The following is a 23,610-nucleotide window of genomic DNA, read 5'->3' as shown; positions in this document are numbered from 1 at the left end:
CATGGTAAATGTTGGTGGGGCAAAAAAATAAAAAAAATTGTTGATGCATGCCAGCAAAGCCACTATACAAAACACTAAACATTACCTTAATTCCACTATAACAGTGTCAAACACTGCCAAGAAACTGTTAGTGCCTACATAAAGCTGTCATAATAGCAGAGCTTTCTTTTCAGCACCATGGAGTGAATCCTTACCACCGCTACACCTGCCTATCATCGTGGCAATTGTTGCATTCATATTTTTGTTCAGTGTCCATAGCTAAATATATAGCAATACACAACAACAACACTTATAAAAGTACAACACAATTTACAACTGTTATTTGAATGCCATTTAGGTTTTCCAAACCTTTCAAAGCCATGGGCTGTATGTTCAAAACACTTAACAAAGGAGGTCTACACTGCTTATGAATAACAATTAATCCCTGATTGGTGAAGCGACATACAGTTTTTAATTGGCCTGCACACCAATCAAAAGCAACTAATATTGTCGCGTTCATTTACTAGTCGAAATTAAGAAACTCTGATATTTCCGACTTGCAAACTGGTTGTAGATATACCCGTGCCGCGTTCAAAAATTAATCAGTCGGAAATGTCCGAGTTTTCCAGTTCTGACTAGGATATGAATGTGGCATTTGTTGCCGAATCCTCCCATTTGATGACGTCAGATGTGGCTTCTACAAGCTGGTGGTGCCGGAAGAAAAGATGGCGGATCATGAAGAGCAGTTATCTGATGAGGAGAAGGTAAGATGTCATTTTTAGCATCTCTTGATTGGATGACATATGATATCGTGTAGGTATGTGTGCGTTTATTAAAAATATTAATCTACTGTGCATAAACAGACCGCGATTTCTCGCTCTGCTAGTCTATATTTTTAGCTCGGCAGCCTCTGCCCAACTTCCGCTCCTTTGCGAATCTCAAATGGAGACTCCTTGTACGGTCCTATCTCTGAAATAGGAACCATGCAGCGTATAACAAATAAACTAACGCTAACATCTCACCCCCCCCCCCCCCCCCCCCCTAATCGTGAATCTTGTATCTTGTAACCAACGCCGTGCTGTAATTTGTGCTTCTTTATCGCTTTGTGTGATCATGTCTCAACTTCTCACGAATGAGCAGATAACGTTTAAGCAAGTCACCACCTCGAGCTCTACACGCCCTGTTCGTGTTCTGTATTTGTTGCACGATATACTGATCATGTGCAATTTACTGCTGTTTGTCTGTGACGGATATGACTAGTGTTGAATCTCGGATTTAAATATTGCTAAACCAAGCTGGCTAGCATGTTATCATTGTCACTAGAAAGCTAGCTAAACTGAGATGACAACAGTATCGCGGGTTGGCTGTACATTCTCATTTCCTTAAAAGGAATAGCAGTAAATGAACCACTGCACAAGAAATTACTTCAGATCAATGTTCAAAATTATTCATCTTCAACTAGTTTGTCCACAACATCTTAACGTCAGAAGTTTTATTAGGATTTTGACAGGGCATCGTCCAATGGGTGTGGCTCCCTCTTCCCCATCAGTCACAGACATTAGCTAATCATGCTAGCACGTTAATTATTGTGGGTTGAGTGTAAGGACTGAGCCACCATATGTCGCCGAGATGTAACATAACATCCCCCCCCCCCCGGCCCAGTAAACCACAACTTCAAGTCTTGCTGGCTTCACTCATGATATCCCCACACATATTTTAGCTAGCGAACGTTAGCTACAGTGCATCACTGTTGTCAGGTAGTACGAATACAACACAAGTAATGCTATTTAGGCCATGTATTTAGCATTCAAGTCTTCTCATGCTAGGGAAACTCTTTCAGCAGCCTACGGCTGTTCTAGTGTCTCAATTGAATTTATCTAAAGACAGTGCCTTCAGAAAGTATTCATACCACTTGTCATATTCCACATTTTGTTGTTACAGCCTGAATTCAAAATGGGTTAAATAGATGTTCTTTAACCCTTCTACACACAATACCCCATAATGACAAAGTTGAGACATGTAGTTAATTTTCCATACATTTCAAAAAACACATATCTAATTTTATGTATTCACACCCCTGAGTCAATTTTTGTAGAAGGACCTTTTGCAGCGATTACAGCTGTGAGTCTTTCTTTAAACACTGTCAAATTGGTTGTTGATCATTGCTTGATTGCTTTTCAGGTCTTGCCATATATTTTCAAGTAGGTTTATGTCAAAACTGTAACTCGGCCACTCAGGAACATTCACTGTCTTGATAAGCGATTCCAGTGTAGACTTCCAGTGTAGGGCGGCAAGTAGCCTAGTGGTTAGAGCGTTGGGCCATTAACCGAAAAGTTGCTTTTACTTCTCTACCAATAGGTGTCCTTCTTTGCGAGGCGTTGTAAAACCTCCCTGGTATTTGTGGTTGAATCTGTGTTTTTAATATCGCTGCTCTACTGAGGGACCTTAAAGATAATTGGGTGTTTGGAGTACAGAGATGAGGTTAAACACTAGGGTCCATGCAACTTATGTGATTTGTAAAGCACATTTTTAAAATTTAGGCTTGCTATAAAATGAATAGTTATTGTCTCAAGACAATTCAGTCTTACATTTTTTTTGTTTAAACAACTTCAAAAAAATCTAGTTCTACTTTGACATTATGTGGTATTGTGTATAGTCAAACGCAGTCAAACGACCACCCCTCATCACTGTCAAACGCTCCCTAAAACACTTCTGTGAGCAGGCCTTTCTAATCGACCTGGCCCGGGTATCCTGGAAGGACATTGACCTCATCCCGTCAGTTGAGGATGCCTGGTCTTTCTTTAAAAGTAACTTCCTCACCATTTTAGATAAGCATGCTCCGTTCAAAAAATGCAGAACTAAGAACAGATATAGCCCCTGGTTCACTCCAGACCTGACTGCCCTCGACCAGCACAAAAACATCCTGTGGCGGACTGCGCTAACATCGAATAGTCCCCGCGATATGCAACTGTTCAGGGAAGTCAGGAACCAATACACACAGTCAGTCAGGAAAGCTAAAGCCAACTTCTTCAGGCAGAAGTTTGCATCCTGTAGCTCCAACTCCAAAAAGTTCTGGGACACTGTGAAGTCCATGGAGAACAAGAGCACCTCCTCCCAGCTGCCCACTGCACTGAGACTAGGTAACATGGTCACCACCGATAAATCCATGATTATCGAAAACTTCAACAAGCATTTCTCAACGGCTGGCCATGCCTTCCGCCTGGCTACTCCAACCTCGGACAACAGCTCCCCCCCCCCCCGCAGCTACTCGCCCAAGCCTCTCCAGGTTCTCCTTTACCCAAATCCAGATAGCAGATGTCCTGAAAGAGCTGCAAAACCTGGACCCGTACAAATCAGCTGGGCTGGACAATCTGGACCCTCTATTCCTGAAACTATCCGCCGCCATTGTCGCAACCCCTATTACCAGCCTGTTCAACCTCTCTTTCATATCGTCTGAGATCCCCAAGGATTGGAAAGCTGCCGCAGTCATCCCCCTCTTCAAAGGGGGCGACACCCTGGACCCAAACTGTTACAGACCTATATCCATCCTGCCCTGCCTATCTAAGGTCTTCGAAAGCCAAGTCAACAAACAGGTCACTGACCATCTTGAATCCCACCGTACCTTCTCCGCTGTGCAATCTGGTTTCCGAGCCGGTCACGGGTGTACCTCAGCCACGCTCAAGGTACTAAACGATATCATAACCGCCATCGATAAAAGACAGTACTGTGCAGCCGTCTTCATAGACCTTGCCAAGGCTTTCGACTCTGTCAATCACCGTATTCTTATCGGCAGACTCAGTAGCCTCGGTTTTTCGGATGACTGCCTTGCCTGGTTCACCAATTACTTTGCAGACAGAGTTCAGTGTGTCAAATCGGAGGGCATGCTGTCCGGTCCTCTGGCAGTCTCTATGGGGGTGCCACAGGGTTCAATTCTCGGGCCGACTCTTTTCTCTGTATATATCAATGATGTTTCTCATGCTGCGGGCGATTCCCTGATCCACCTCTACGCAGACGACACCATTCTATATACTTCCGGCCCGTCCTTGGACACTGTGCTATCTAACCTCCAAACGAGCTTCAATGCCATACAGCACTCCTTCCGTGGCCTCCAACTGCTCTTAAACGCTAGTAAAACCAAATGCATGCTTTTCAACCGTTCGCTGCCTGCACCCGCACGCCTGACCAGCATCACCACCCTGGATGGTTCCGACCTTGAATATGTGGACATCTATAAGTACCTAGGTGTCTGGCTAGACTCTAAACTCTCCTTCCAGACCCATATCAAACATCTCCAATCGAAAATCAAATCAAGAGTCGGCTTTCTATTCCGCAACAAAGCCTCCTTCACTCACGCCGCCAAACTTACCCTAGTAAAACTGACTATCCTACCGATCCTCGACTTCGGCGACGTCATCTACAAAATTGCTTCCAACACTCTACTCAGCAAACTGGATGCAGTTTATCACAGTGCCATCCGTTTTGTCACTAAAGCACCTTATACCACCCACCACTGCGACTTGTATGCTCTAGTCGGCTGGCCCTCGCTACATATTCGTCGCCAGACCCACTGGCTCCAGGTCATCTACAAGTCCATGCTAGGTAAAGCTCCGCCTTATCTCAGTTCACTGGTTACGATGGCAACACCCATCCGTAGCACGCGCTCCAGCAGGTGTATCTCACTGATCATCCCTAAAGCCAACACCTCATTTGGCCGCCTTTCGTTCCAGTTCTCTGCTGCCTGTGACTGGAACGAATTGCAAAAATCGCTGAAGTTGGAGACTTTTATCTCCCTCACCAACTTCAAACATCTGCTATCTGAGCAGCTAACCGATCGCTGCAGCTGTACATAGTCTATTGGTAAATAGCCCACCCATTTTCACCTACCTCATCCCCATACTGTTTTTATTTATTTATTTTTATTTTTCTGCTCTTTTGCACACCAATATCTCTACCTGTACATAACCATCTGATCATTTATCACTCCAGTGTTAATCTGCATAATTGTAATTATTTGCCTACCTCATGCCTTTTGCACACAATGTATATATAGACTCCCCTTTTTTTCTACTGTGTTATTGACTTGTTAATTGTTTACTCCATGTGTAACTCTGTGTTGTCTGTTCACACTGCTATGCCTTATCTTGGCCAGGTCGCAGTTGCAAATGAGAACTTGTTCTCAACTAGCCTACCTGGTTAAATAAAGGTGAAATAAAATAAAAAATAAAAAAGACCAGTGAAAAATGTAAATTAACCCATTTAAATTCAGGCTGTAATGCAACAAAATGTGGAAATAGTGAAGGTGTGTGAATACTTTCTAAAGGTACTGTGTCTGAGGAGCTAATGATGCATTAATGTGATGCTTTAATGTGTATTTTGACACTTGCCTTGTCTCGTTATCTCACATCCCTTGACAGCCAGCTAGCTGTCAGGAAACAGCTGCCATGGGTGTAGATGCAAAAGTCATAAACGAGTCCCTTTTTTAAATAACCAAATGGACCAACAAGTTATTTGTGAGACCTTATATTTGCTGCTAGGGACTGATCTTTATCTCTTGGGGTGGATTACTTTCCTAACCATTAACATCACTGTGATATTTAGGGAAGACAGAGTTGCCCCTCTGGGTTTTAGTGAACATTTGGAAAAAACAAAGTCTAAATTTTTAAATGATTTAGAAAGGAAGAGTCAACACCATAGTCGTCAAGCCATTTTTTCCCCTTTAAGTGCCCTTATGGTGCAGGCCTGCCAGCTTCCTTGTTACGCAGGGCCGCGCATCAGAGGACATTGGCATTAGTCTGTTTGCGCTCCACTTAAGAGATGCTGCTGAATGTATAGTATCCTACCGCTGTTTCTTAGCACTGCCAAGTTGCGTACATGTCATCTTTTAAAATGCCAGTCTGTGTTGATATACCCAAGTGAGGGTTGAACTTGCTCAAAGTGCCAGAGCGTACCATGGAAAAGTCTTAGCTAGAGACAATGCAGTGGTTTGTCTTTCAGAGCCAGGCAATTGCAACAATGTGGCCTAGCCTAATGGCATAGAAGGCTTTTCAGCGTAGCCTACTGAATGTAGTAGACCTATGTACGTCTAGCTCATTGAGTGGGCTCGAAGATTGCCTATAGATGGGTTCATATGGGAAGGTTAAGTGCAGCCTCAGAGCCAGTAGCAATCGAGCTTGCAAACTACAGATATAACTGCCCAGCCCCAGCACGGTCTCTCTGGTGTCACCCTCAAATACCTACTTGACCACTGTATCACTGTCTGCAAGTGTCTGCTCCACCCTGACTTTTAGTGACTATTTTAAACCTCAGCCATTTTAACATTGCTTACTTTGAAACTGAGAACAATGTTTGGGTGTTTGTGATTTAGCCTAAGTAATCTGAAACTTTTTACAGGAGATTGTTGTCAAGTAGCCTACTCTAATAAACATAACATGGTTATCATGGCTGGACTTACAGCCTCACAGTAAACATCATGATTTCTGTAGTATTGGCCTACTTCTCCTGTGTGTGTTTGTGAAGAATGTCTAAGGAACACGTCTCTTGTCTGTGCGTGTCTTCCCTGCTATGATAGATTTGGATGTGCAGGAGAAACAACCCTGGTGGTGCTATTCAGTGTGCAAACAGCTCCACCTATAGCCCGGGCCTGCTACAGTATGACTCTGGGGTGGAATACAGAAGATCTGTTTATTCCAAAGTGTTCACAATCTATTTGCTGTGTTGCTTCTGGATTTCTTATCTTGGCAGCAGGGTGCTTTATCCCCCCAGCCCAAAGCAACATTCAGGCCTGCAGTGCAAACAGTAGTTTGCATCTTCATTGCGGAGAACGCGGTCAGAATCACAGAATCCAGACATTAAAACCGAATTCAACAATATTCAAAAATGTGAACTTTGTATGAAGTCAACTAAATGTATTGAACTTTTGCCCAAGTTAATCATAAGACATGAACAAAATGAACCAGGGATTTGTATTTTGCTGCAACTTTCTGAAAGAGCACAGGAATGCCCCTGTCTTGTGTAGCCATTAACGACAATGCTAATGATAACTCTCTGCTGGTAGATGGAAAGGCTTCCCAAAAACCCTCCCAATTTAAATGTTAAACCTTTTACGGCTAGGGGTTGTTTCGACAACATCCGGTGAAATTGCAGAGCGCGAAATTCTAAATAAATTATTAGAAATATTTAACTTTCATACAATCACAAGTGCAATACACCAAAATACAGCTTAACTTCTTGTTAATCCAGCCACCGTGTCAGATTTAAAAAAGGCTTTACGGCGAAAGCAAACCATGCTATTATCTGAGAACAGCACCCCATCAAACAAACACTTGACAATCATAATTCAACCTGCCAGGCGCAACACACAACTCAGAAATAACTATATAATTCAGGCCTTACCTTTTGAAGATATTTTTCTGTTGGCACTCCAATATACATCACAAATGGTCCTTTTTGTTAGATTAATTCCATCGTTATATCCCCAAAATGTCAATTTATTTGGCCCGTTTGATTCAGAAAAACACCGGTTCCAACTCGCCCAACATGACTACCATTTATCTAATAAGTTACCTGTAATCTTGGTCCAAACATTTCAAACAACTTTCCTAATCCATCTTTAGGTATTTTAAAACGTAAATAATCAATCAAATTTAAGACGGAATACACTGGGTTCAATTGCGGCTAAAATGAAAGTGGAGCGAGCTTCAGGTAACGCACCCCAAACGAGTACACTAGGCTGGACCCTCGTTCTGAATAGCCGTACTTCTTCATTTCTCTAAAGAGAAACATCAACCAATTTCTAAAGACTGTTGACATTTAGTGGAAGCCTTAGGAACTGCAACCAAGTGCCACAGAAATCTAGGCTCCCATAGAAAACCAATTGAAAATACAGTGAACTAAAAAAAAAAAAAATCCTGGATGGTTTGTCCTCTGGGTTTCGCCTGCCAAATAAGTTCTGTTATACTCAGACATTTTAAGTTTTAGAAACTTTAAAGTGTTTTCTATCCAAATCTACCAATTATATGCATATCCTAGCTTTACTTTGGGCACACTTTTCATCCGGACGTGAAAATACTGCCCCTATCCCAAACAGGTTATTAACTATAATGAAGACTAGACCTACCTGGCAGAATATCATTTGCCTCAATCCAGTGGTCTTTTATTTTGGAAACTCTAATCACATGAGTGCTATAGAAACACCACCAACCAAACAATACAAACTCATTTTAAAATGTCTTAGATTTTTTTCCCAGATCTCAAGTGGTCTCCTGTTGTGGTTTATGCATTATTGTGAACTTAGAACATGACATTTTGTTTTTCTATTAAAAGTGTGATTTTTTTTCTTTTTTTTTTCTTTGGCCTTTAAACAGAAAAACACAATGGAATCAGACAAAAATAAAACATTTTATAGGGCCCTAAAACAGCAATAACATTCAGTTGAAACAAGAATGAACTAGCCTAATTCTGAATTTGTTCAGGCGTCGGGCAGTGGTAGTGGTAAGGGAAACACTATCTGCATTTGTCAAACTAACTGTAACAAGGGCTAGAATGTCACTGGTCTCAAGTTCTTCAAAGATGAAGATTTGTGGAAGAGTGACTATAAACAGCTCAATGGTAGATGTGTGTTTGTGTCCTTTGCCCCATTTTATTTTAGAGGTTCTGGTCCAGTTACTTCCAGGGACATTATGGGGATGATTATCTTCTTTATTTGTGGCTATTCTTCTCATCGCCTCAATGGTTGTGACAGAACAGAAAACCCTATGCTGGCTACCCATCTACTCTTTTTCTAGTTGTACTGTGCTCAAGGTGCCAATTCATATATCACAAATATGGGGATGATGGAGAGGTGCCAGGGTGGAGGATTTAGCCCCCTGGAGTACACATCTATAGGATGCCTGCAGGCCAGATACACCCCTTCCTCCTCCCTCATGGTTTAGGGTTCTGGAGTGTTCTGATAAGTGTGATTCTGGGATTAGGGATGGTGTTCTAGAGCTGTGTGTTTTGGAATAACAGATGCTCCTGAGAGTGTTAATGTTTTGGAAACCGAAACACATCATCACTGGAGGACAGAGAACACAGAGAGAACATCTGGTGACTGTCTGCCCAGGAGCTTACAAACACTAGGCTCCTGCAGGGGGTCTTTCTGTGTGTGTAGGCATGCATGGCTTTGTGAATGTGTTAGGCTATCGTCTAGGCCAAAGTGTGTTTTATAAGATTATAGCGAGTAGGGTGGGTGTCTAATTCCATGGCCAAATTTGAAACAAGATCATTTAAGTCCTTTGTTGGGTGTAAAAAATATATTTTTTTTAAAGTGTAAAAAACAAATCCTCTTTGGAGCCGGTCTGTTATCAGTGTTCCTTTGAAATGACCTCATTGTGTGTGGGTGTGATCCAAACCTAGCGTCACAAGATCAAGCATTTAATTCTGTGGACACGACAGCTCCAGCTCTCTCACACCAAACAGCCAGTTAGTCAGAGACACAGCAGCATCTCTAATAAAGGACGTGGCAGAAATCTATAAAGTTTGCCACCATCAGTGTTTGTCTAAATACAATCTGTTGGGTGACGTAATAGTGATGAATTATTTTTGTCTCTGACGCCAAGTGATTTCAGTTTAAATGTCGACTACTAGATTGTCATGCTGCAGATTGTCATGGGGCAGTAGGCTTTTACTAAACATACTAAGTATCCAAGTAATGGTTGGTCCTTTCCTCACTTCTCGTTTCTACTGATGTTACTGCAGGTTAGACAGTAGCACTCGATGAAAAACGACCACTTCACTTACCCTTGGTATTATCATTAGCTGTCAGATTTAAAGTGAGTGTCACAAGTCTGTCAATTTCCTTCAGAGGCTTTCTCAGGCTAGCCCTACTGAGGTGACACCAGTGCCCTTGTCCCAGGCTACATCTGTCACTGTCAGGTCAGCTGGCTAACTTCTAGCCTTCCTCTCTTCAGTCTCACCTAGTCTGACTCCTTGATCTTCACTATGGTGGGGTGCAAAAAGACCCTCAAAGCAACCTGGTGACGATCACAGCATGCCTCTTACCACTTCTCACTTCAGTAAATCACTTTCAATTCAATAAAGTTGTGATTGAATGTGGAGGATAATGTGGAAGAGCAGTTTGTTTGTTTGCTCTGTCTGAACAGTACCTGCATTGTCTCCTGTTATGACACACACTCTGTTAAAGAATAAAGATGGCCAAGTGATTATGATATTATTATGGGCCAGTGATTACACTGAATTGATAGTTATTTATTGAGCCCTTTTTTAACCAGGAAGTCAGCTGGTGAAACAGATGCATCATGGACCATGGTTTAGTAACTAACTACTGACATGGTTTAAATTGGTTTCATGAGAATCACCCCAATAGTCCTAATTGAAGTGCATCATGCCTTTTTATTCACGCCCAACAGACGTCTTGTGTTAGTGTCACTACATCAATGTTAACACAGTGCATTGGTAGGGTAACGCTATAATGGGGTCGAATAAGGGTAGGCCTAACGTTTTTTTTAAAGACTAAATTCTCTTACAATATAGACCTGACTAAGATTAGCAGTGAAATAAAAAGGCACAGCATCTCACGATGCTAGGCTGTAAGAGCAGAGTTTAGTGTACATGTAGGTGAGGAACGCTCAACTCTGTTATATTGAGGCAGAGTTGAGTATTGATTTACTAACGACAACTTATTATTTTATTTATTTTTTAACCTTTTGACTAGCCAAGTCAGTTAAGAACGTTCTTATTTACAATGATGGCCTAGGAACAGTGGGTTAACTTCCTTGTTCAGGGGCAGAACAACAGATTTTTAAATGTTAAAATGCCTACATTTACCTATGTTTGTCCTGTACAACCACGGTTCTTCCGCAGGGTGCTGAAATTCATACTATTAATAAACTTTTGAATACAACTGAATATTTCCTCATTTGTAACAATTGAATCTGTTTACGTAGTACATCAAGGCAGCTAAGTTACGTCTCCAGTCGAGCAACACCAATTAGGAAAAAGTCAGTTGTATTCTAAGTTATATTTAAAGTATGAATTTCAGCACCCTGCGGAAGAACCGCGGTTGTAAAGGTAAGTATTTCCAGAATGTAACATTTTACCAGTATTGACTGATGGTGACTCCATGTTGTTGCTAGCAAATCCTGTGACCAGTTATCAGTACAGCCAGTTATCAACTCTGCCTCGATGTAAAAGTATGGAGTCGAGTGGTCCTCAGCTAGTTTAAACTGAGCATAGCAGATAACACTGCAGCGCCACTACGGGGCTTTCAATGAACGTGTGTTTACGTTGCTCTGAAGCATAATAAGGGAGGCCTGATCCAAATGGCTCCATTTTAGCAATGAACACTTTATTTTATTTTTCCCCAGAGCAAAGCCAGCAGCAACGAAGACACACAAGAATCCCAGAGCACCTCTCTTGCTTTCACCCTATCATCACTCATTAGTGAGAATCAATCTGCAGCCGCACTGGGAACCAAAGCTCTCATGCAGACCACTAATAAGGGCCCCAGGGAGAGGCACACTTTCCCAGCCTGTCAGTCCAGGGGAGGTGGGGAACAGGGACGATAGACTAGCCAAGCCCTACCCCTAGCAGAGAGAGGGAGGGGTGCACTTCACTACTAGGCTCCTCAGCACATTTTCATGCCTTTATATGGTCATGAGCCACCAGGGGAGGGAGGGGCTGTCAGTTTCACATGTGACCTCCAAAGAGGAAATGTGGTGCAGCAGGGGACAGACAGTTATGTTATGAAGAGAGGACAACTCTGGGTGCATGGTGGCTGAGAAGTGAGAATTGTGGTTGTAAACCCACTATTTGTCCATGCTTTGGGCTTAGCAACAGACAATACAGTCCTCATTAGATGGGGTTAGAGGGGTTGCTTGTGTGTTTCGCACTTCCCCTTATTGACAAGGTTTTTAATAACTGATTAACGTAGTCATGATAAGAGGGGATCCTCTGACTGAAACCAAAGCCAAATGACAATAAATGGATAAACACACAACCTGATATGTCTATCGTTGTGATCTCACAAAGAAATGACTTTAAACAACAAACAGATGTGATTTAATTTACCTTGGAAATCATTGCAAATGCAATAGAACAGTAGAGTATGCATAACATTTTAGTATGTTTATTTGATAGATGAGTGTGCTGAAATAGCAGTGGACCGGATTCTATCCAGGCACTTTTTCTCTTTTATTTATTTTTACCACGATGCTCCTCTGTTTCATAAACAACAATAACAAATAAGCCGGTGATGCGGATGTCAGCTTTAAAGTGTCTGTCTTGCTGTTTTGTAGGTACGCATAGCAGCAAACTTTGTCATCCACGCCCCACCGGGAGAGTTCAACGAAGTTTTCAATGGTGAGAGTTTGCCTGTGTGTGGGGGGGTTTATGTGTGTGTGTGTCTGTCTATTGCCCAAAGTCAGGATACTGGTCTGAGCGCCACAACTCCCAATTTACCTGTTGTAACGCCACAGTTATAACTGGAAGAGCATCCAGTCACAGCATCCTGATGAGCGTGTCACTTGACACCGATAACCCTTCGCATCTCGAAACCACACACTGCAGAACAGACTTCTCTCTCTGTATCTCAATATTTCTGTCTCACACCCACATGCACTGTCTAGTTTTCTACTAGCCTGTTGCGAAGCATTTCTGAGAGGGAGAGACTGAGTCGCTGGCCCATAATCCCCATCAGACCATGCACTATGCTCCTAACATAATGAATGAATGACAGAGTCATCACAAAGGCCAGACTGAGGATGTTTCTCAATATACATACTACCGTACTCCACACTCATGCTCCGAGTGCATTCTCCCAGGACTTTCTCTGGAGTACGTTCTTGTGAGGACGAGAGTGTGGAGAACGCATAAAACGTTACATTTGAGAAAGCACTCCCCCTACTGTAGTACCTCACGCTGCACCTCCCCCTACTGTAGTACCTCACGCTGCACCTCCCCCTACTGTAGTACCTCCCGCTGCACCTCCCCCTACTGTAGTACCTCACGCTGCACATCCCCCTACTGTAGTACCTCACGCTGCACCTCCCCCTACTGTAGTACCTCACGCTGCACCTCCCCATTCACTGATCCTTCTTCCAGCCAGGACAATGGCAACAATTGACGAAACCAGATATACTCAATGCAAACGTTTTACATAATTATTAGTTAGATATGTGTATCGTAATACTCTAGCTAGCCAGCGATTTATACAGGCAAAAATGACCTAAAACTAATGTTATGCAAGGTAGATGTACATTTTTTGTTTGTAGTTACCAATTCTTCGTGGCGATCTGGCTACCTAACAGTAGTATCTAGCCAGTAAGCCCCATTGACTTATGGGTTTGCGATCAGGTAAACATGCCAAAATTAACACCGTATATTTATTAACGTACCAAGATAAAATATTGTAGTCTTGCAACATATGAGATGTGAATAGGCAACATTTCATTCTGAAGTCGGAGGGTATTTTCACTTCGCTTCAGTTCAAATTTCAATACATTTAGCGTAATATTTCTTAGCATACTTTCAGATGTATGCTTCAATATGTACAAACGGGAGTACGCATTCAAAGTGCTTCGCATACTTTGATATGGACAATTTGCATGCTTGGAGCATGGTAATATGCATTTGGAGAAACATCCTGACTCTCTGGGTCAGTAGGGCAGCCCTGCCTTGAGGCCTCAGCCCAGTGCGTATGATCACAAACGGGCTGACCGGCGAGGAACAAAAACAGGGACTATTTAGCACATTGGTTGTGTGAGTGTGTACTCCGCCCACGTCCGTGATTAGCTTTGTCACCTCGGAGTGCCTCCATTTCACAGCCCAACACACACACACACAGTGTCAACACTTCCCCTTTCATCTCTTTGAGTTCACAGCCCTTTACAGTGTGTGAACTTGCCATGGCTGGTTTAGCTTCATCCTAGGGCTCTCAATTTAAATTGAACCTTTATGGGATCGGTGTCCCTAAACCGGGACAGTTGTTGCTCAATATGCGATAATGTGACTAAGAAACATCGTATACAACAGCCAATTTTTCGGGACATAGACATGTCTTTACGTGGGCAGAAAGCTTAGATTAACAAGAATTTAACTGTAGTGTCCAACTTACAGTAGCTATGACAGAAAAAAAAGACCATGCTATTGTTTGAGGATCGTGCACAACAACAAAATGCATCACGGCAATGCTATTACCGTAGCATTTTTGTATATACTCTATAGTTATGTACTTAAATGTATAAATTGAACAATTTAGCACATTTGGGCAAACTCCTGGCAGACTTGATGCAAAATATTGTGTAGTGAGGTAATTCTTACTGGATCAGTCTGAAACTTTGCACACATGCTGCTATCTTGTGGACAAAATCAAAGTTACACCTAGGCTCCTATCTTAATGTGTATGGCCTTTCTCTTGCATTTCAAAGATGACGGTGGAAAAATATATATTTAAAAAGAAAATGCAAAGAAAAAAAACATTTTCTTTTACCAGATCTAGTGTGTGTTATTCTCCTACATTCACATTTCCACAAACTTCAAAGTGTTTCCTTTCAAATGGTATCAAGAATATGCATATCCTTGTTACAGGTCCTGAGCTACAGGCAGTTAGATGTCATTTCAGGCGACAGTTGAAAAAAAGGGTCCTTAATGGGCTTTATTGGCATGGGGAAACATGTTTACATTGCCAAAGCAAGGGAAATGGATAATAAACATAAGTGAAATAAAAACTTAACAAGAAACATTACTCACAAAGTATCAAAACAATGAAGACATTTCAAATGTCATATTGTGTGTGTGTGTACAGTGTTGTAACGATGTACAAAAGGGAAAATAAATAACAAAGATATGGATTGTATTTACAATGGTGTTTGTTCTTCACTGGTTGCCCTTGTGGCAACAGGTCACATCTTGCTGCTGTGATGGCACACTGTGGTATTTCTGTGATATGGGAGTTTATCAAAATTGGATTTGTTTTCAAATTCTTTGTGGGTCTGTATAATCTGAGGGAAATATGTGTCTCTCTGGTTATACATTTGGCAGAAGGTTAGGAAGTGCAGCTCATTTTGTGGGCAGTGAGACCTGGCTCTCAAGAAGACAGGCTGTCGGTCTCTCGCTCTTTTGGTCTCTATTTTCAATATAAAGGGCCTTATTGGCATGGGAAACGTATGTTTACATTGCCAAAGCAAATGGAATATACAATTAACAAAAGGGAAACATTAGTAAACATTACTCGTTCTCTCAGGGGCTTCATTGTCATGGGAACATGTATACATTGCCAAAGCAAGTGAAATAGTAAACATTTCACTCAACATTTAAAAAAAACATAAAAAATATTTTAAAAAGACCAAATGGTATTATTGGCTATGTACAGTGTTGTGCTAATAGTTGATGTATGAAAGGGAAAATAGATTGTATTTACAATGGGGTTTGTGCTCCACTTGCCCTTCTCTGTCTGAGTTTTGTCCCCATGATAGCCCTGTGACTGGAATGTTTATGTATGATAGAGAGGAATGCGATTTGATGTGAATCCTCCTGTGTGTTTGTGTGTGCTGTAGGTTTCTGAACTCTGACGTGTGGTTCTGTACTTCCCACAGATGTACGATTGCTGCTCAACAATGACAATCTGCTCAGGGAAGGTGCAGCACAGTAAGTGATGAAATATAGACCTGTGGTCTGCTCACATCAAACTATTAACAGAATAAGTACATTATTAACCAACTAGAAAGATGAGGTCTTTGTTTCTCCAGGCACTGATTAAACCGTGTACCTGTTTGTCTGTTTCTTTAGTGCTTTTGCACAGTACAACGTGGACCAGTTTACCCCGGTGAAAATAGAGAGATATGACGAACAGGTAGGTCTACAGTGAAACAAGACATGCATGTTTTTCATCAGCTTTCACAATTCACAGCCTTTATCCAGTCAAAGCCTATAGATGCTAGTGACTCCAAACCTGGTATCATTAGAAACAAACCACAATAGGGATTAACAGCTCTAGTCATGGATTCTGAGAATAACTACATAAAGGAATGAAGCCTAGTGCCTTCAGACTTACCTTAGGGGTCATGTTTTATTCAATGGACTGAATATTAGCCTTATTGCATATTGATTGTATTATGTTTTCATACACAAACAATAATTCCTCTTCTAGTACTATGGTGGTACTATTCCAGATCAGTGTGGTTGTGGTGTTGCCTAGGTAACACAATGATACACCAATAAATGTTCTGGTTAGCACACACTAGAATGCGTATCAGGAATAAAGTGCATTCAGATAGTATTCAGACCCCTTTTTCAACATTTTGATACGTTAGCCTTATTCTAAAATTAATTTGTTTTTATTTCACTTATTACAAATTAAAACAAATCATATTTACCTGAGTATTCAGACCCTTTACTCAGTACTTTGCCACAGCGATTACAGCCTTGAGTCTTCTTGGGTATGACGCTACAAGCTTGGCACACCGGTATTTGGGCAGTTTCTCCCATTCTTCTCTGCAGATCCTCTCAAGCTCTGTCAAGTTGGATGGGGAGCGTTGCTGCACAGCTATTTTCAGGTCTCTCCAGAGATGTTTGATCGGGCTCTGGCTGGGACCCTCAAGGACATTCAGAGACTTGTCCCAAAGCCACTACTATGTTGTCTTGGCTGTGTGCTGTCTTAACTCTCCTGTGGAGATCTGAAGGATCAGGTTACTGTGGATCCGCTCTACAGCGTGCTCTCCCGTAGAGGGGGAGAGCGGGAAGTCGGCTGTTTTATGGCGGTCATAAAATCTGCCTCTATGCTCTGTAGTGTTCGAGATTGGAACGTAAACTGTGGAACACGGAGAAACACTTGGACATCAAACGTTTGGATAATTAAACAACATTTATATTTTCAAGAATGTGCGAGTGGTCCGTGGACATTTAAGGGACAGGCATGACGAGTGTTTCATTTGGTGATCTCATGAAGGACAGGAAACACTCATCACTGTGTCTTTGGTTGTGTACACCTAATTATGGGGTATGTGATTAAACAAACTTTGTGAAAAGATGTCATGTGATGTTAACCTAAATGAGAAAATATGGGTTTTCATATAGTTAACCAAATCAGTGGCCACGCCTACGTGAGCTTTGACATTACATCGGCGTCATGGAACGCCCCTTTTCCCAGAAGTGCATAAAACCCACTTCCGACAATTTACATTCGACCAGAAAGCATGGAGCTTTGGCTACATGTTGAAATGGTTAAGAACTACAACTTTATAGGCCACGGAGACCATACAGCGTGTAGCGTTGGCTACTCGGCTGGAAATGGTTAAACTCAGACTATCAATCACTACAAAATAAGAGCAAATCCTAGACGTAGAATTACTGGTCTGCAGCTGGAAATGACGTAAGTCTAGTACGAGAATACCGACAACCGCGGAAGCATCTATTCTATGCAACAACCATCTGTACACCTGACGTATCCATTACAACAGACACTATCCAGAGCCGCTGAGAAAGCGACAACTACGAAAGACAATGTGATTTCTGGGGAAGTTAACCAGAGACTATGATGAACTGACTCTCCAGCAGACAGACCGGCGATTCCAACAGAGAAGACGACAACGACATACGGGCATAAATATATACATTGCAATTATGTTCAAATGAGTGGCCGTTCATGTGCAAAGGATTAGCATTTCAATGAATATAATTATCAACTCTGTTTAGTGAATCCATTTAGCCTTTCCCGCTTTTTATCTGTCCCCACCCCCTTTCCGTTGTCTACCAAGACGTCATTACGGTTTAGCGCAGTAGGGACTTATCAATACATTGTGTTAGTAGCCAATAACTATATTGTTTGTTTATTTCTGTGATTTGTTTAGTTAGTTATTTAGTTATTTACTAAGCCAATTTGTGTATCGCTGATTCGTTATGGAAACTAGGGTTCATGCAGATATCCAAGGGTTTGCGACGTTCAGTAATGACAACTGATGAGCCTGTAATCGAACCCACAAGTGCTGATGCTCAACTAGTCTAAAGAATGCCAGTTTTATTGCTTCTTTAATCAGGACAACAGTTTTCAGCTGTACTAACATAATTGAAAAAGGGTTTAATTATCAATTATCCTTTTAAAATGATTAGCTAACACAACGTGCCATTGGAACACAGGAGTGATGGTTGCTGATAATGGGCCTTTGGAACACAGGAGTGATGGTTGCTGATAATGGGCCTTTGGAACACAGGACTGATGGTTGCTGATAATGGGCCTTTGGAACACAGGAGTGATGGTTGCTGATAATGGGCCTTTGGAACACAGGAGTGATGGTTGCTGATAATGGGCCTTTGGAACACAGGAGTGATGGTTGCTGATAATGGGCCTTGAACACAGGAGTGATGGTTGCTGATAACGGGCCTTTGGAACACAGGAGTGATGGTTGCTGATAATGGGCCTTTGGAACACAGGAGTGATGGTTGCTGATAATGTGCCATTGGAACACAGGAGTGATGGTTGCTGATAATGGGCCTTTGGAACACAGGAGTGATGGTTGCTGATAATGGGCCATTGGAACACAGGAGTGATGGTTGCTGATAATGGGCCATTGGAACACAGGAGTGATGGTTGCTGATAATGGGCCTTTGGAACACAGGAGTGATGGTTGCTGATAATGGGCCTTTGGAACACAGGAGTGATGGTTGCTGATAACGGGCCTTTGGAACACAGGAGTGATGGTTGCTGATAATGGGCCATTGGAACACAGGAGTGATGGTTGCTGATAATGGGCCATTGGAACACAGGAGTGATGGTTGCTGATAATGGGCCATTGGAACACAGGAGTGATGGTTGCTGATAATGGGCCATTGGAACACAGGAGTGATGGTTGCTGATAATGGGCCTTTGGAACACAGGAGTGATGGTTGCTGATAATGGGCCATTGGAACACAGGAGTGATGGTTGCTGATAATGGGCCATTGGAACACAGGAGTGATGGTTGCTGATAATGGGCCTTTGGAACACAGGAGTGATGGTTGCTGATAATGGGCCTTTGTACGCCTATGTAGATATTCCATACAAAATCTGCCGTTTCCAGCTACAATAGTCATTTATAACCATGTCTAAACTGTATTTCTGATCAATTTGATATATTAATGGACAAAAAAGGCCCCTTTCTTTCAAAAACAAGGACATTTCTAATTGACCCCAAACTTTTGAACAGTAGTATGTCGAGGGGTCTGAATAATTTCCGAATGCACTGTAGATCAGGAAAAAAGAGGCAGAGAGAAAGGAGAGCACAACTCTTTCCCTTCCTCCCCTTTTACCTCCCTCTTCTTACCTTCCTACGGATCTCCCCTCTCAATCTCTCTCCAGGTCTTAATCACAGAGCATGGAGACCTGGGCAATGGGCGGGTCCTTGACCCTAAAAACAAGATCTCCTTTAAGTTTGACCACCTGAGGAAGGAGGCCAGTGACCCGCGGCCCCACGATGTGGATGGAGCCATGGAGGGCTGGAGGAGTGCTGTGGATGGTGCTGTCCGGGCCTACGTCAAGGAGCACTACCCCAGCGGAGTCTGCACTGTACGTCTGGGCTGCATAACACCCATCTTCTTGATCCTGCGCTGTTAAATCTGTCATTTTATCATGTAATGTGAATTAACTGAGTACACTGAGTGTCAAATCTCCCCTTAGATTTACGGCAAAACCATAGACGGACATCAAACCATCATCGTGTGTATCGAGTGCCATCAGTTTCAACCCAAAAACTTCTGGTATGTATGGACTTTATCATTTAAAGATGCGAGATGAATGAAGTATTTTAGATTTCTAGTCATGTAAATGGCTTCAAACTCCCTTCAGGCAGAATCTAAAAATGTTTAGCCTGCAAACCTTCTATTGTCTGGTTTACGTGCTAAACACTGTTCAAACACCATCTTTTTTCGCTACGTGGCTAACTAGTGCCTGTTGGTTTAGATATTGTTGGCCTCCCGTTACCTTGTTGAGCCAGCCCCGATCAGGTTAATATAATTGAAATAGGGCTGTGCCAATCCTCTTTGCGGTGAGTTTTACTAAGGCTAAGGCTCCCTGAGTATATTGATCTTATAGCTTCTGTACAAGATCTGATACCTCTTAGGAAAGACTGCTGTGTAGTGGATAGAGGGGGAGTGAGAGAACACTCAACACACACTTAGAGAGCTTGTAGACATACTAAATACTTAATTTATTCTCTTTGTAAAGGAACGGACGTTGGAGGTCAGAGTGGAAATTCACAATTGGCTCCTCCTCCACTCAAGTGGCCGGCATCATGAAAATCCAGGTGTGTGTGTGTGGGCGCATGGTTTTTGTGTATGGTAATTGAGTTCCAGATCATTGCACACTAATCACACACTACTCTCGGTCTGGTTGTAGGTTCATTACTATGAAGACGGCAACGTTCAGCTGGTCAGCCACAAAGAGGTCCAGGAGTCAATGTCCATTTCTGTGAGTACATCACTGCATGGAATACGTGATGAAAAACACGTCAAAACATGTACATGCACGTTAGTATGCATGTTTGTCAATCTATTTGAACCTCTTGATTCACTTCCTGATTTCCACTTGGTTCCTCTTCACTAGAACGAAGCTGCAACTGCAAAGGAGTTCATTAAGATCATTGAGGCTGCAGAGAATGACTACCAGGTGTGTGAGATTGGGAAAGCTTTGATATGGACACGTGTGCCTAATAAAGTAGTTGTTATATTTATAACACAAGATACTGAAGCATCATATTTTGTGACGAGTAATGTTGATGGCAAACTAGTGGCAAGTGTCTCTGGAAACCATCACTGAGTGACAATTCCTGTCAATTGTGGTTCTTATTGTGACACGCAAAAGCCCAAATGAATTTCCCTCTCTTCTCTTACCCCGTCAGACTGCCATCAACGAGAATTACCAAACCATGTCGGACACCACTTTCAAAGCCTTGCGCCGCCAGCTTCCCGTGACGCGCACCAAGATTGACTGGAACAAGATCCTGAGCTACAAGATCGGCAAGGAGATGCAGAACGCTTAAAACAAACAAAACGGAAAACCCCAACATTGCATGACTGGATTGTTGTATCGTCTTTGTACAAATTAGATGAATGGGGGGCAGAAAAGGTTTGGTCTCACAGAAAGTCTACTTTTATGAATGCTTTTATACAGACACTGTTAAAAACATAATCTGTATAATACTTAGATGATAATCATGATATTATTGTTGGCAAAATAGGATGTGGAGGACGACGTGGAGCATAATACGTCTCAATGTATGTGTGCAATATTTATTAATATGGTGGTGAGCCCACACCTTTTCTTTGCCCTAAAGAAAAACAATTCCAATTGTAATGATGAAACCATTATTTTTTGAGGAGTATCACTGTAAAATATATTTAGAGTAGGACCTTATTGGCAAATACAGGATAAGAGAATCCTCCACTGTAGAACACGGTTACTGTCTCATACTGTAAAGAGTCCCTCAGTCGTGTTCAATTGCTCGTACTTTTATGACATCATAATGACATCTTTTGCACAAGCGGTTAGTCACCTTTGCCAATGTCTACCACTCAAGGTTCTTGTTACACTTCATATTGGTACTCTCCCCACGGTTTGCCTCATACGTGAACATCTCAAGCTTGCGACCCTCCTGGCTAAACTGCAGTTTAACTCCCTGACTTCTGAACTGAATGTTCATTTAGCAAAAAAGGAGAAACTGATAACTTGACACGCTTAATTAACAAGTCTTTAATTGCTACTAAATGTGGATAATGTTGAATTTAAATTTACAATAAAAGGTAAAAGTATCACTTTCTCCCCCAGTGCTTATTTTTTATTAAAACAGATCTGACTTATAACATGGCACCTTGTAATATATACCTGTATTAAACATCCTTGTCTGATGGTTTAGTAATTTATTTCATGGATTAATTGTAATTCAGTCATGACTATGTTGCATTAAATTACACATTTTCTATTTACTTACTAACTCCTACTTTGTACCAGTTTTTCTCTCTCTTTAATGGAGTTTGAGAATGGATACGTTCCAGGCTGCCTACAATGCAGACGTGTTGCATAGATGATCAGATACCTGCAATGGACATTGCTCGTCTGCCTGCCATTAGTAGACTTGTAATTGTGCGTGCAGGGCTAGTTCAACTCTTCATTGAGACAATGCTGAAACATCAATCCATGGGTGAGTCAGTGCCACATTTTAATTTGTGCCGAAATCACAAACGCAGAAAAAAAATAACAAATTCAACAGGCCATGGTGTGAAATGGGCTTTTAGAAGTACCCCAATGGCAAATGGAAGTCCTAAAATAATTGCCTCCACGTTTCTATGGTCTGTGCTTTAATGAACCCCAAAAATGGTTATTTCTGGCTCTTTATCAACGTCGGCTGGCTAACTCATTGAACCTACTTTGTACTATACCCCTCTATAGATTTATTTAGTTCCACAAATGTGAAAGAAGTGTTTACCATTGTACTGTAAGATCCCTATCAATATGACTTGATAATCTGCTCAATGTGACCCTAAAGTATTCTGAACAAAAATATAAATGCAACAATTTTCACAGATTTTACTGAGTAAAAGTTCATATGAGGAAATCAGTCAATTGAAATAAATTCATTAGGCCCTAAACAATGTATTTCACATGACTGGGAATACAGATACAGATACATCTGTTGGTCCACAGATACCTTAAAGAAAATGGGCCTCACAATGGACCTCAGGATCTTGTCATGGTATTTCTGTGCATTCAAATTGCTATAGATAAAATGCAATTGTGTTCATTGTCCGTAGTTTATGCATGCCCATAGCTCACCATGCACATACGTGGTCTGCAGTTGTGAGGCCTGTTGAAAGTACTGCCTAATTCTCTAAAATGACGGAGGCGGTTTATGATAGAGAAATTAACATTACATTCTCTGGCAACAGTTCTTGTGGATATTCCTGCAGTCAGCATGCCAGTTGCATGCTCCCTCAAAACTTGAGACATTTGTGGCATTGTGTGACAAAACTGCACATTTTAGAGTGGCCTTTTATTGTCCACAGCACAAGATGCACCTTTGTAATGTTAAATCAGCTTCTTGATGTGCCACTCAGGAGTATGGATTATCTTGACAAAGGAGAAATGCTCACAATAACATGGATGTAAAAAAAATAATTGTGCACAAAATTTGAGAGAAATAAGCTTTTTGTGCATATGGAACATTCAAGGGATATTTTATTTCAGCTCATGAAACATGGGACCAACACTTTACATTTATATTTGTGCTCAGTGTAGGTAGCCTGGAATGTGGCCTCTGTGTAGGTTTTTCACTTTACACTTTAATTCAAATCCCTCATATCTAAATTACATAAATGTGCACACGTTGACCACATGACAGAGTAGATAAAAAAGCACTTTAGTAAATCAGTTTATGTGATGCTAAAAATGACAACAGATGAATTTATAGATGGAGGCTCTAGGGCAAACATACAATGTAGTATATGACTACCTTTTTGAGTACAGTATTGAACATAAAACGGGGAATCCTCAAAGCAGCTGGATTCAAGATACACTACACCTGAAAGATTCCCCATATTGATGAGGGGGAGGAGCCCTAACTTCATTATAAAAGTGTATTTACTCTGAATGCAGTCTGATTTAATTTTCAT

At 41.7% G+C, this 23,610-nt stretch overlaps 1 protein-coding gene across 1 annotated transcript; it reads left to right on the top strand.

The window, feature by feature from the left end:
* The first annotated feature begins 617 nt into the window (after positions 1-617).
* On the top strand, positions 618-21,851 carry LOC110499482 (F-actin-capping protein subunit alpha-2). The gene is made up of 10 exons (XM_021576618.2): positions 618-743; positions 12,273-12,336; positions 15,570-15,621; positions 15,763-15,826; positions 19,307-19,513; positions 19,625-19,704; positions 20,171-20,249; positions 20,342-20,413; positions 20,549-20,611; positions 20,844-21,851. Exons 1-10 carry the CDS (start codon positions 705-707, stop codon positions 20,982-20,984), a joined length of 861 nt encoding a protein of 286 aa, XP_021432293.1. The 5' UTR covers positions 618-704; the 3' UTR covers positions 20,985-21,851.
* Positions 21,852-23,610: the final 1,759 nt, after the last annotated feature.

This window comes from Oncorhynchus mykiss, chromosome 2 (assembly GCF_013265735.2).
Source record: "Oncorhynchus mykiss isolate Arlee chromosome 2, USDA_OmykA_1.1, whole genome shotgun sequence".
NCBI classification, from domain to species: Eukaryota; Metazoa; Chordata; class Actinopteri; order Salmoniformes; family Salmonidae; genus Oncorhynchus; species Oncorhynchus mykiss.
Note: the sequence above shows the minus strand (reverse complement) of the source record. Positions and strands in the feature narration are given on the sequence as shown.

What these genes read in the sequence shown, in the direction of transcription:
- LOC110499482 (XM_021576618.2), top strand. Translation starts at nt 705, where the DNA reads ATGGCGGATCATGAAGAGCAGTTATCTGATGAGGAGAAG. An exon ending in TAGAGAGATATGACGAACAG is followed by an intron (nt 15,827 to 19,306) that starts GTAGGTCTACAG and finishes ATCTCTCTCCAG; the next exon opens with GTCTTAATCACAGAGCATGG. An exon ending in ACCCCAGCGGAGTCTGCACT is followed by an intron (nt 19,514 to 19,624) that starts GTACGTCTGGGC and finishes ATCTCCCCTTAG; the next exon opens with ATTTACGGCAAAACCATAGA.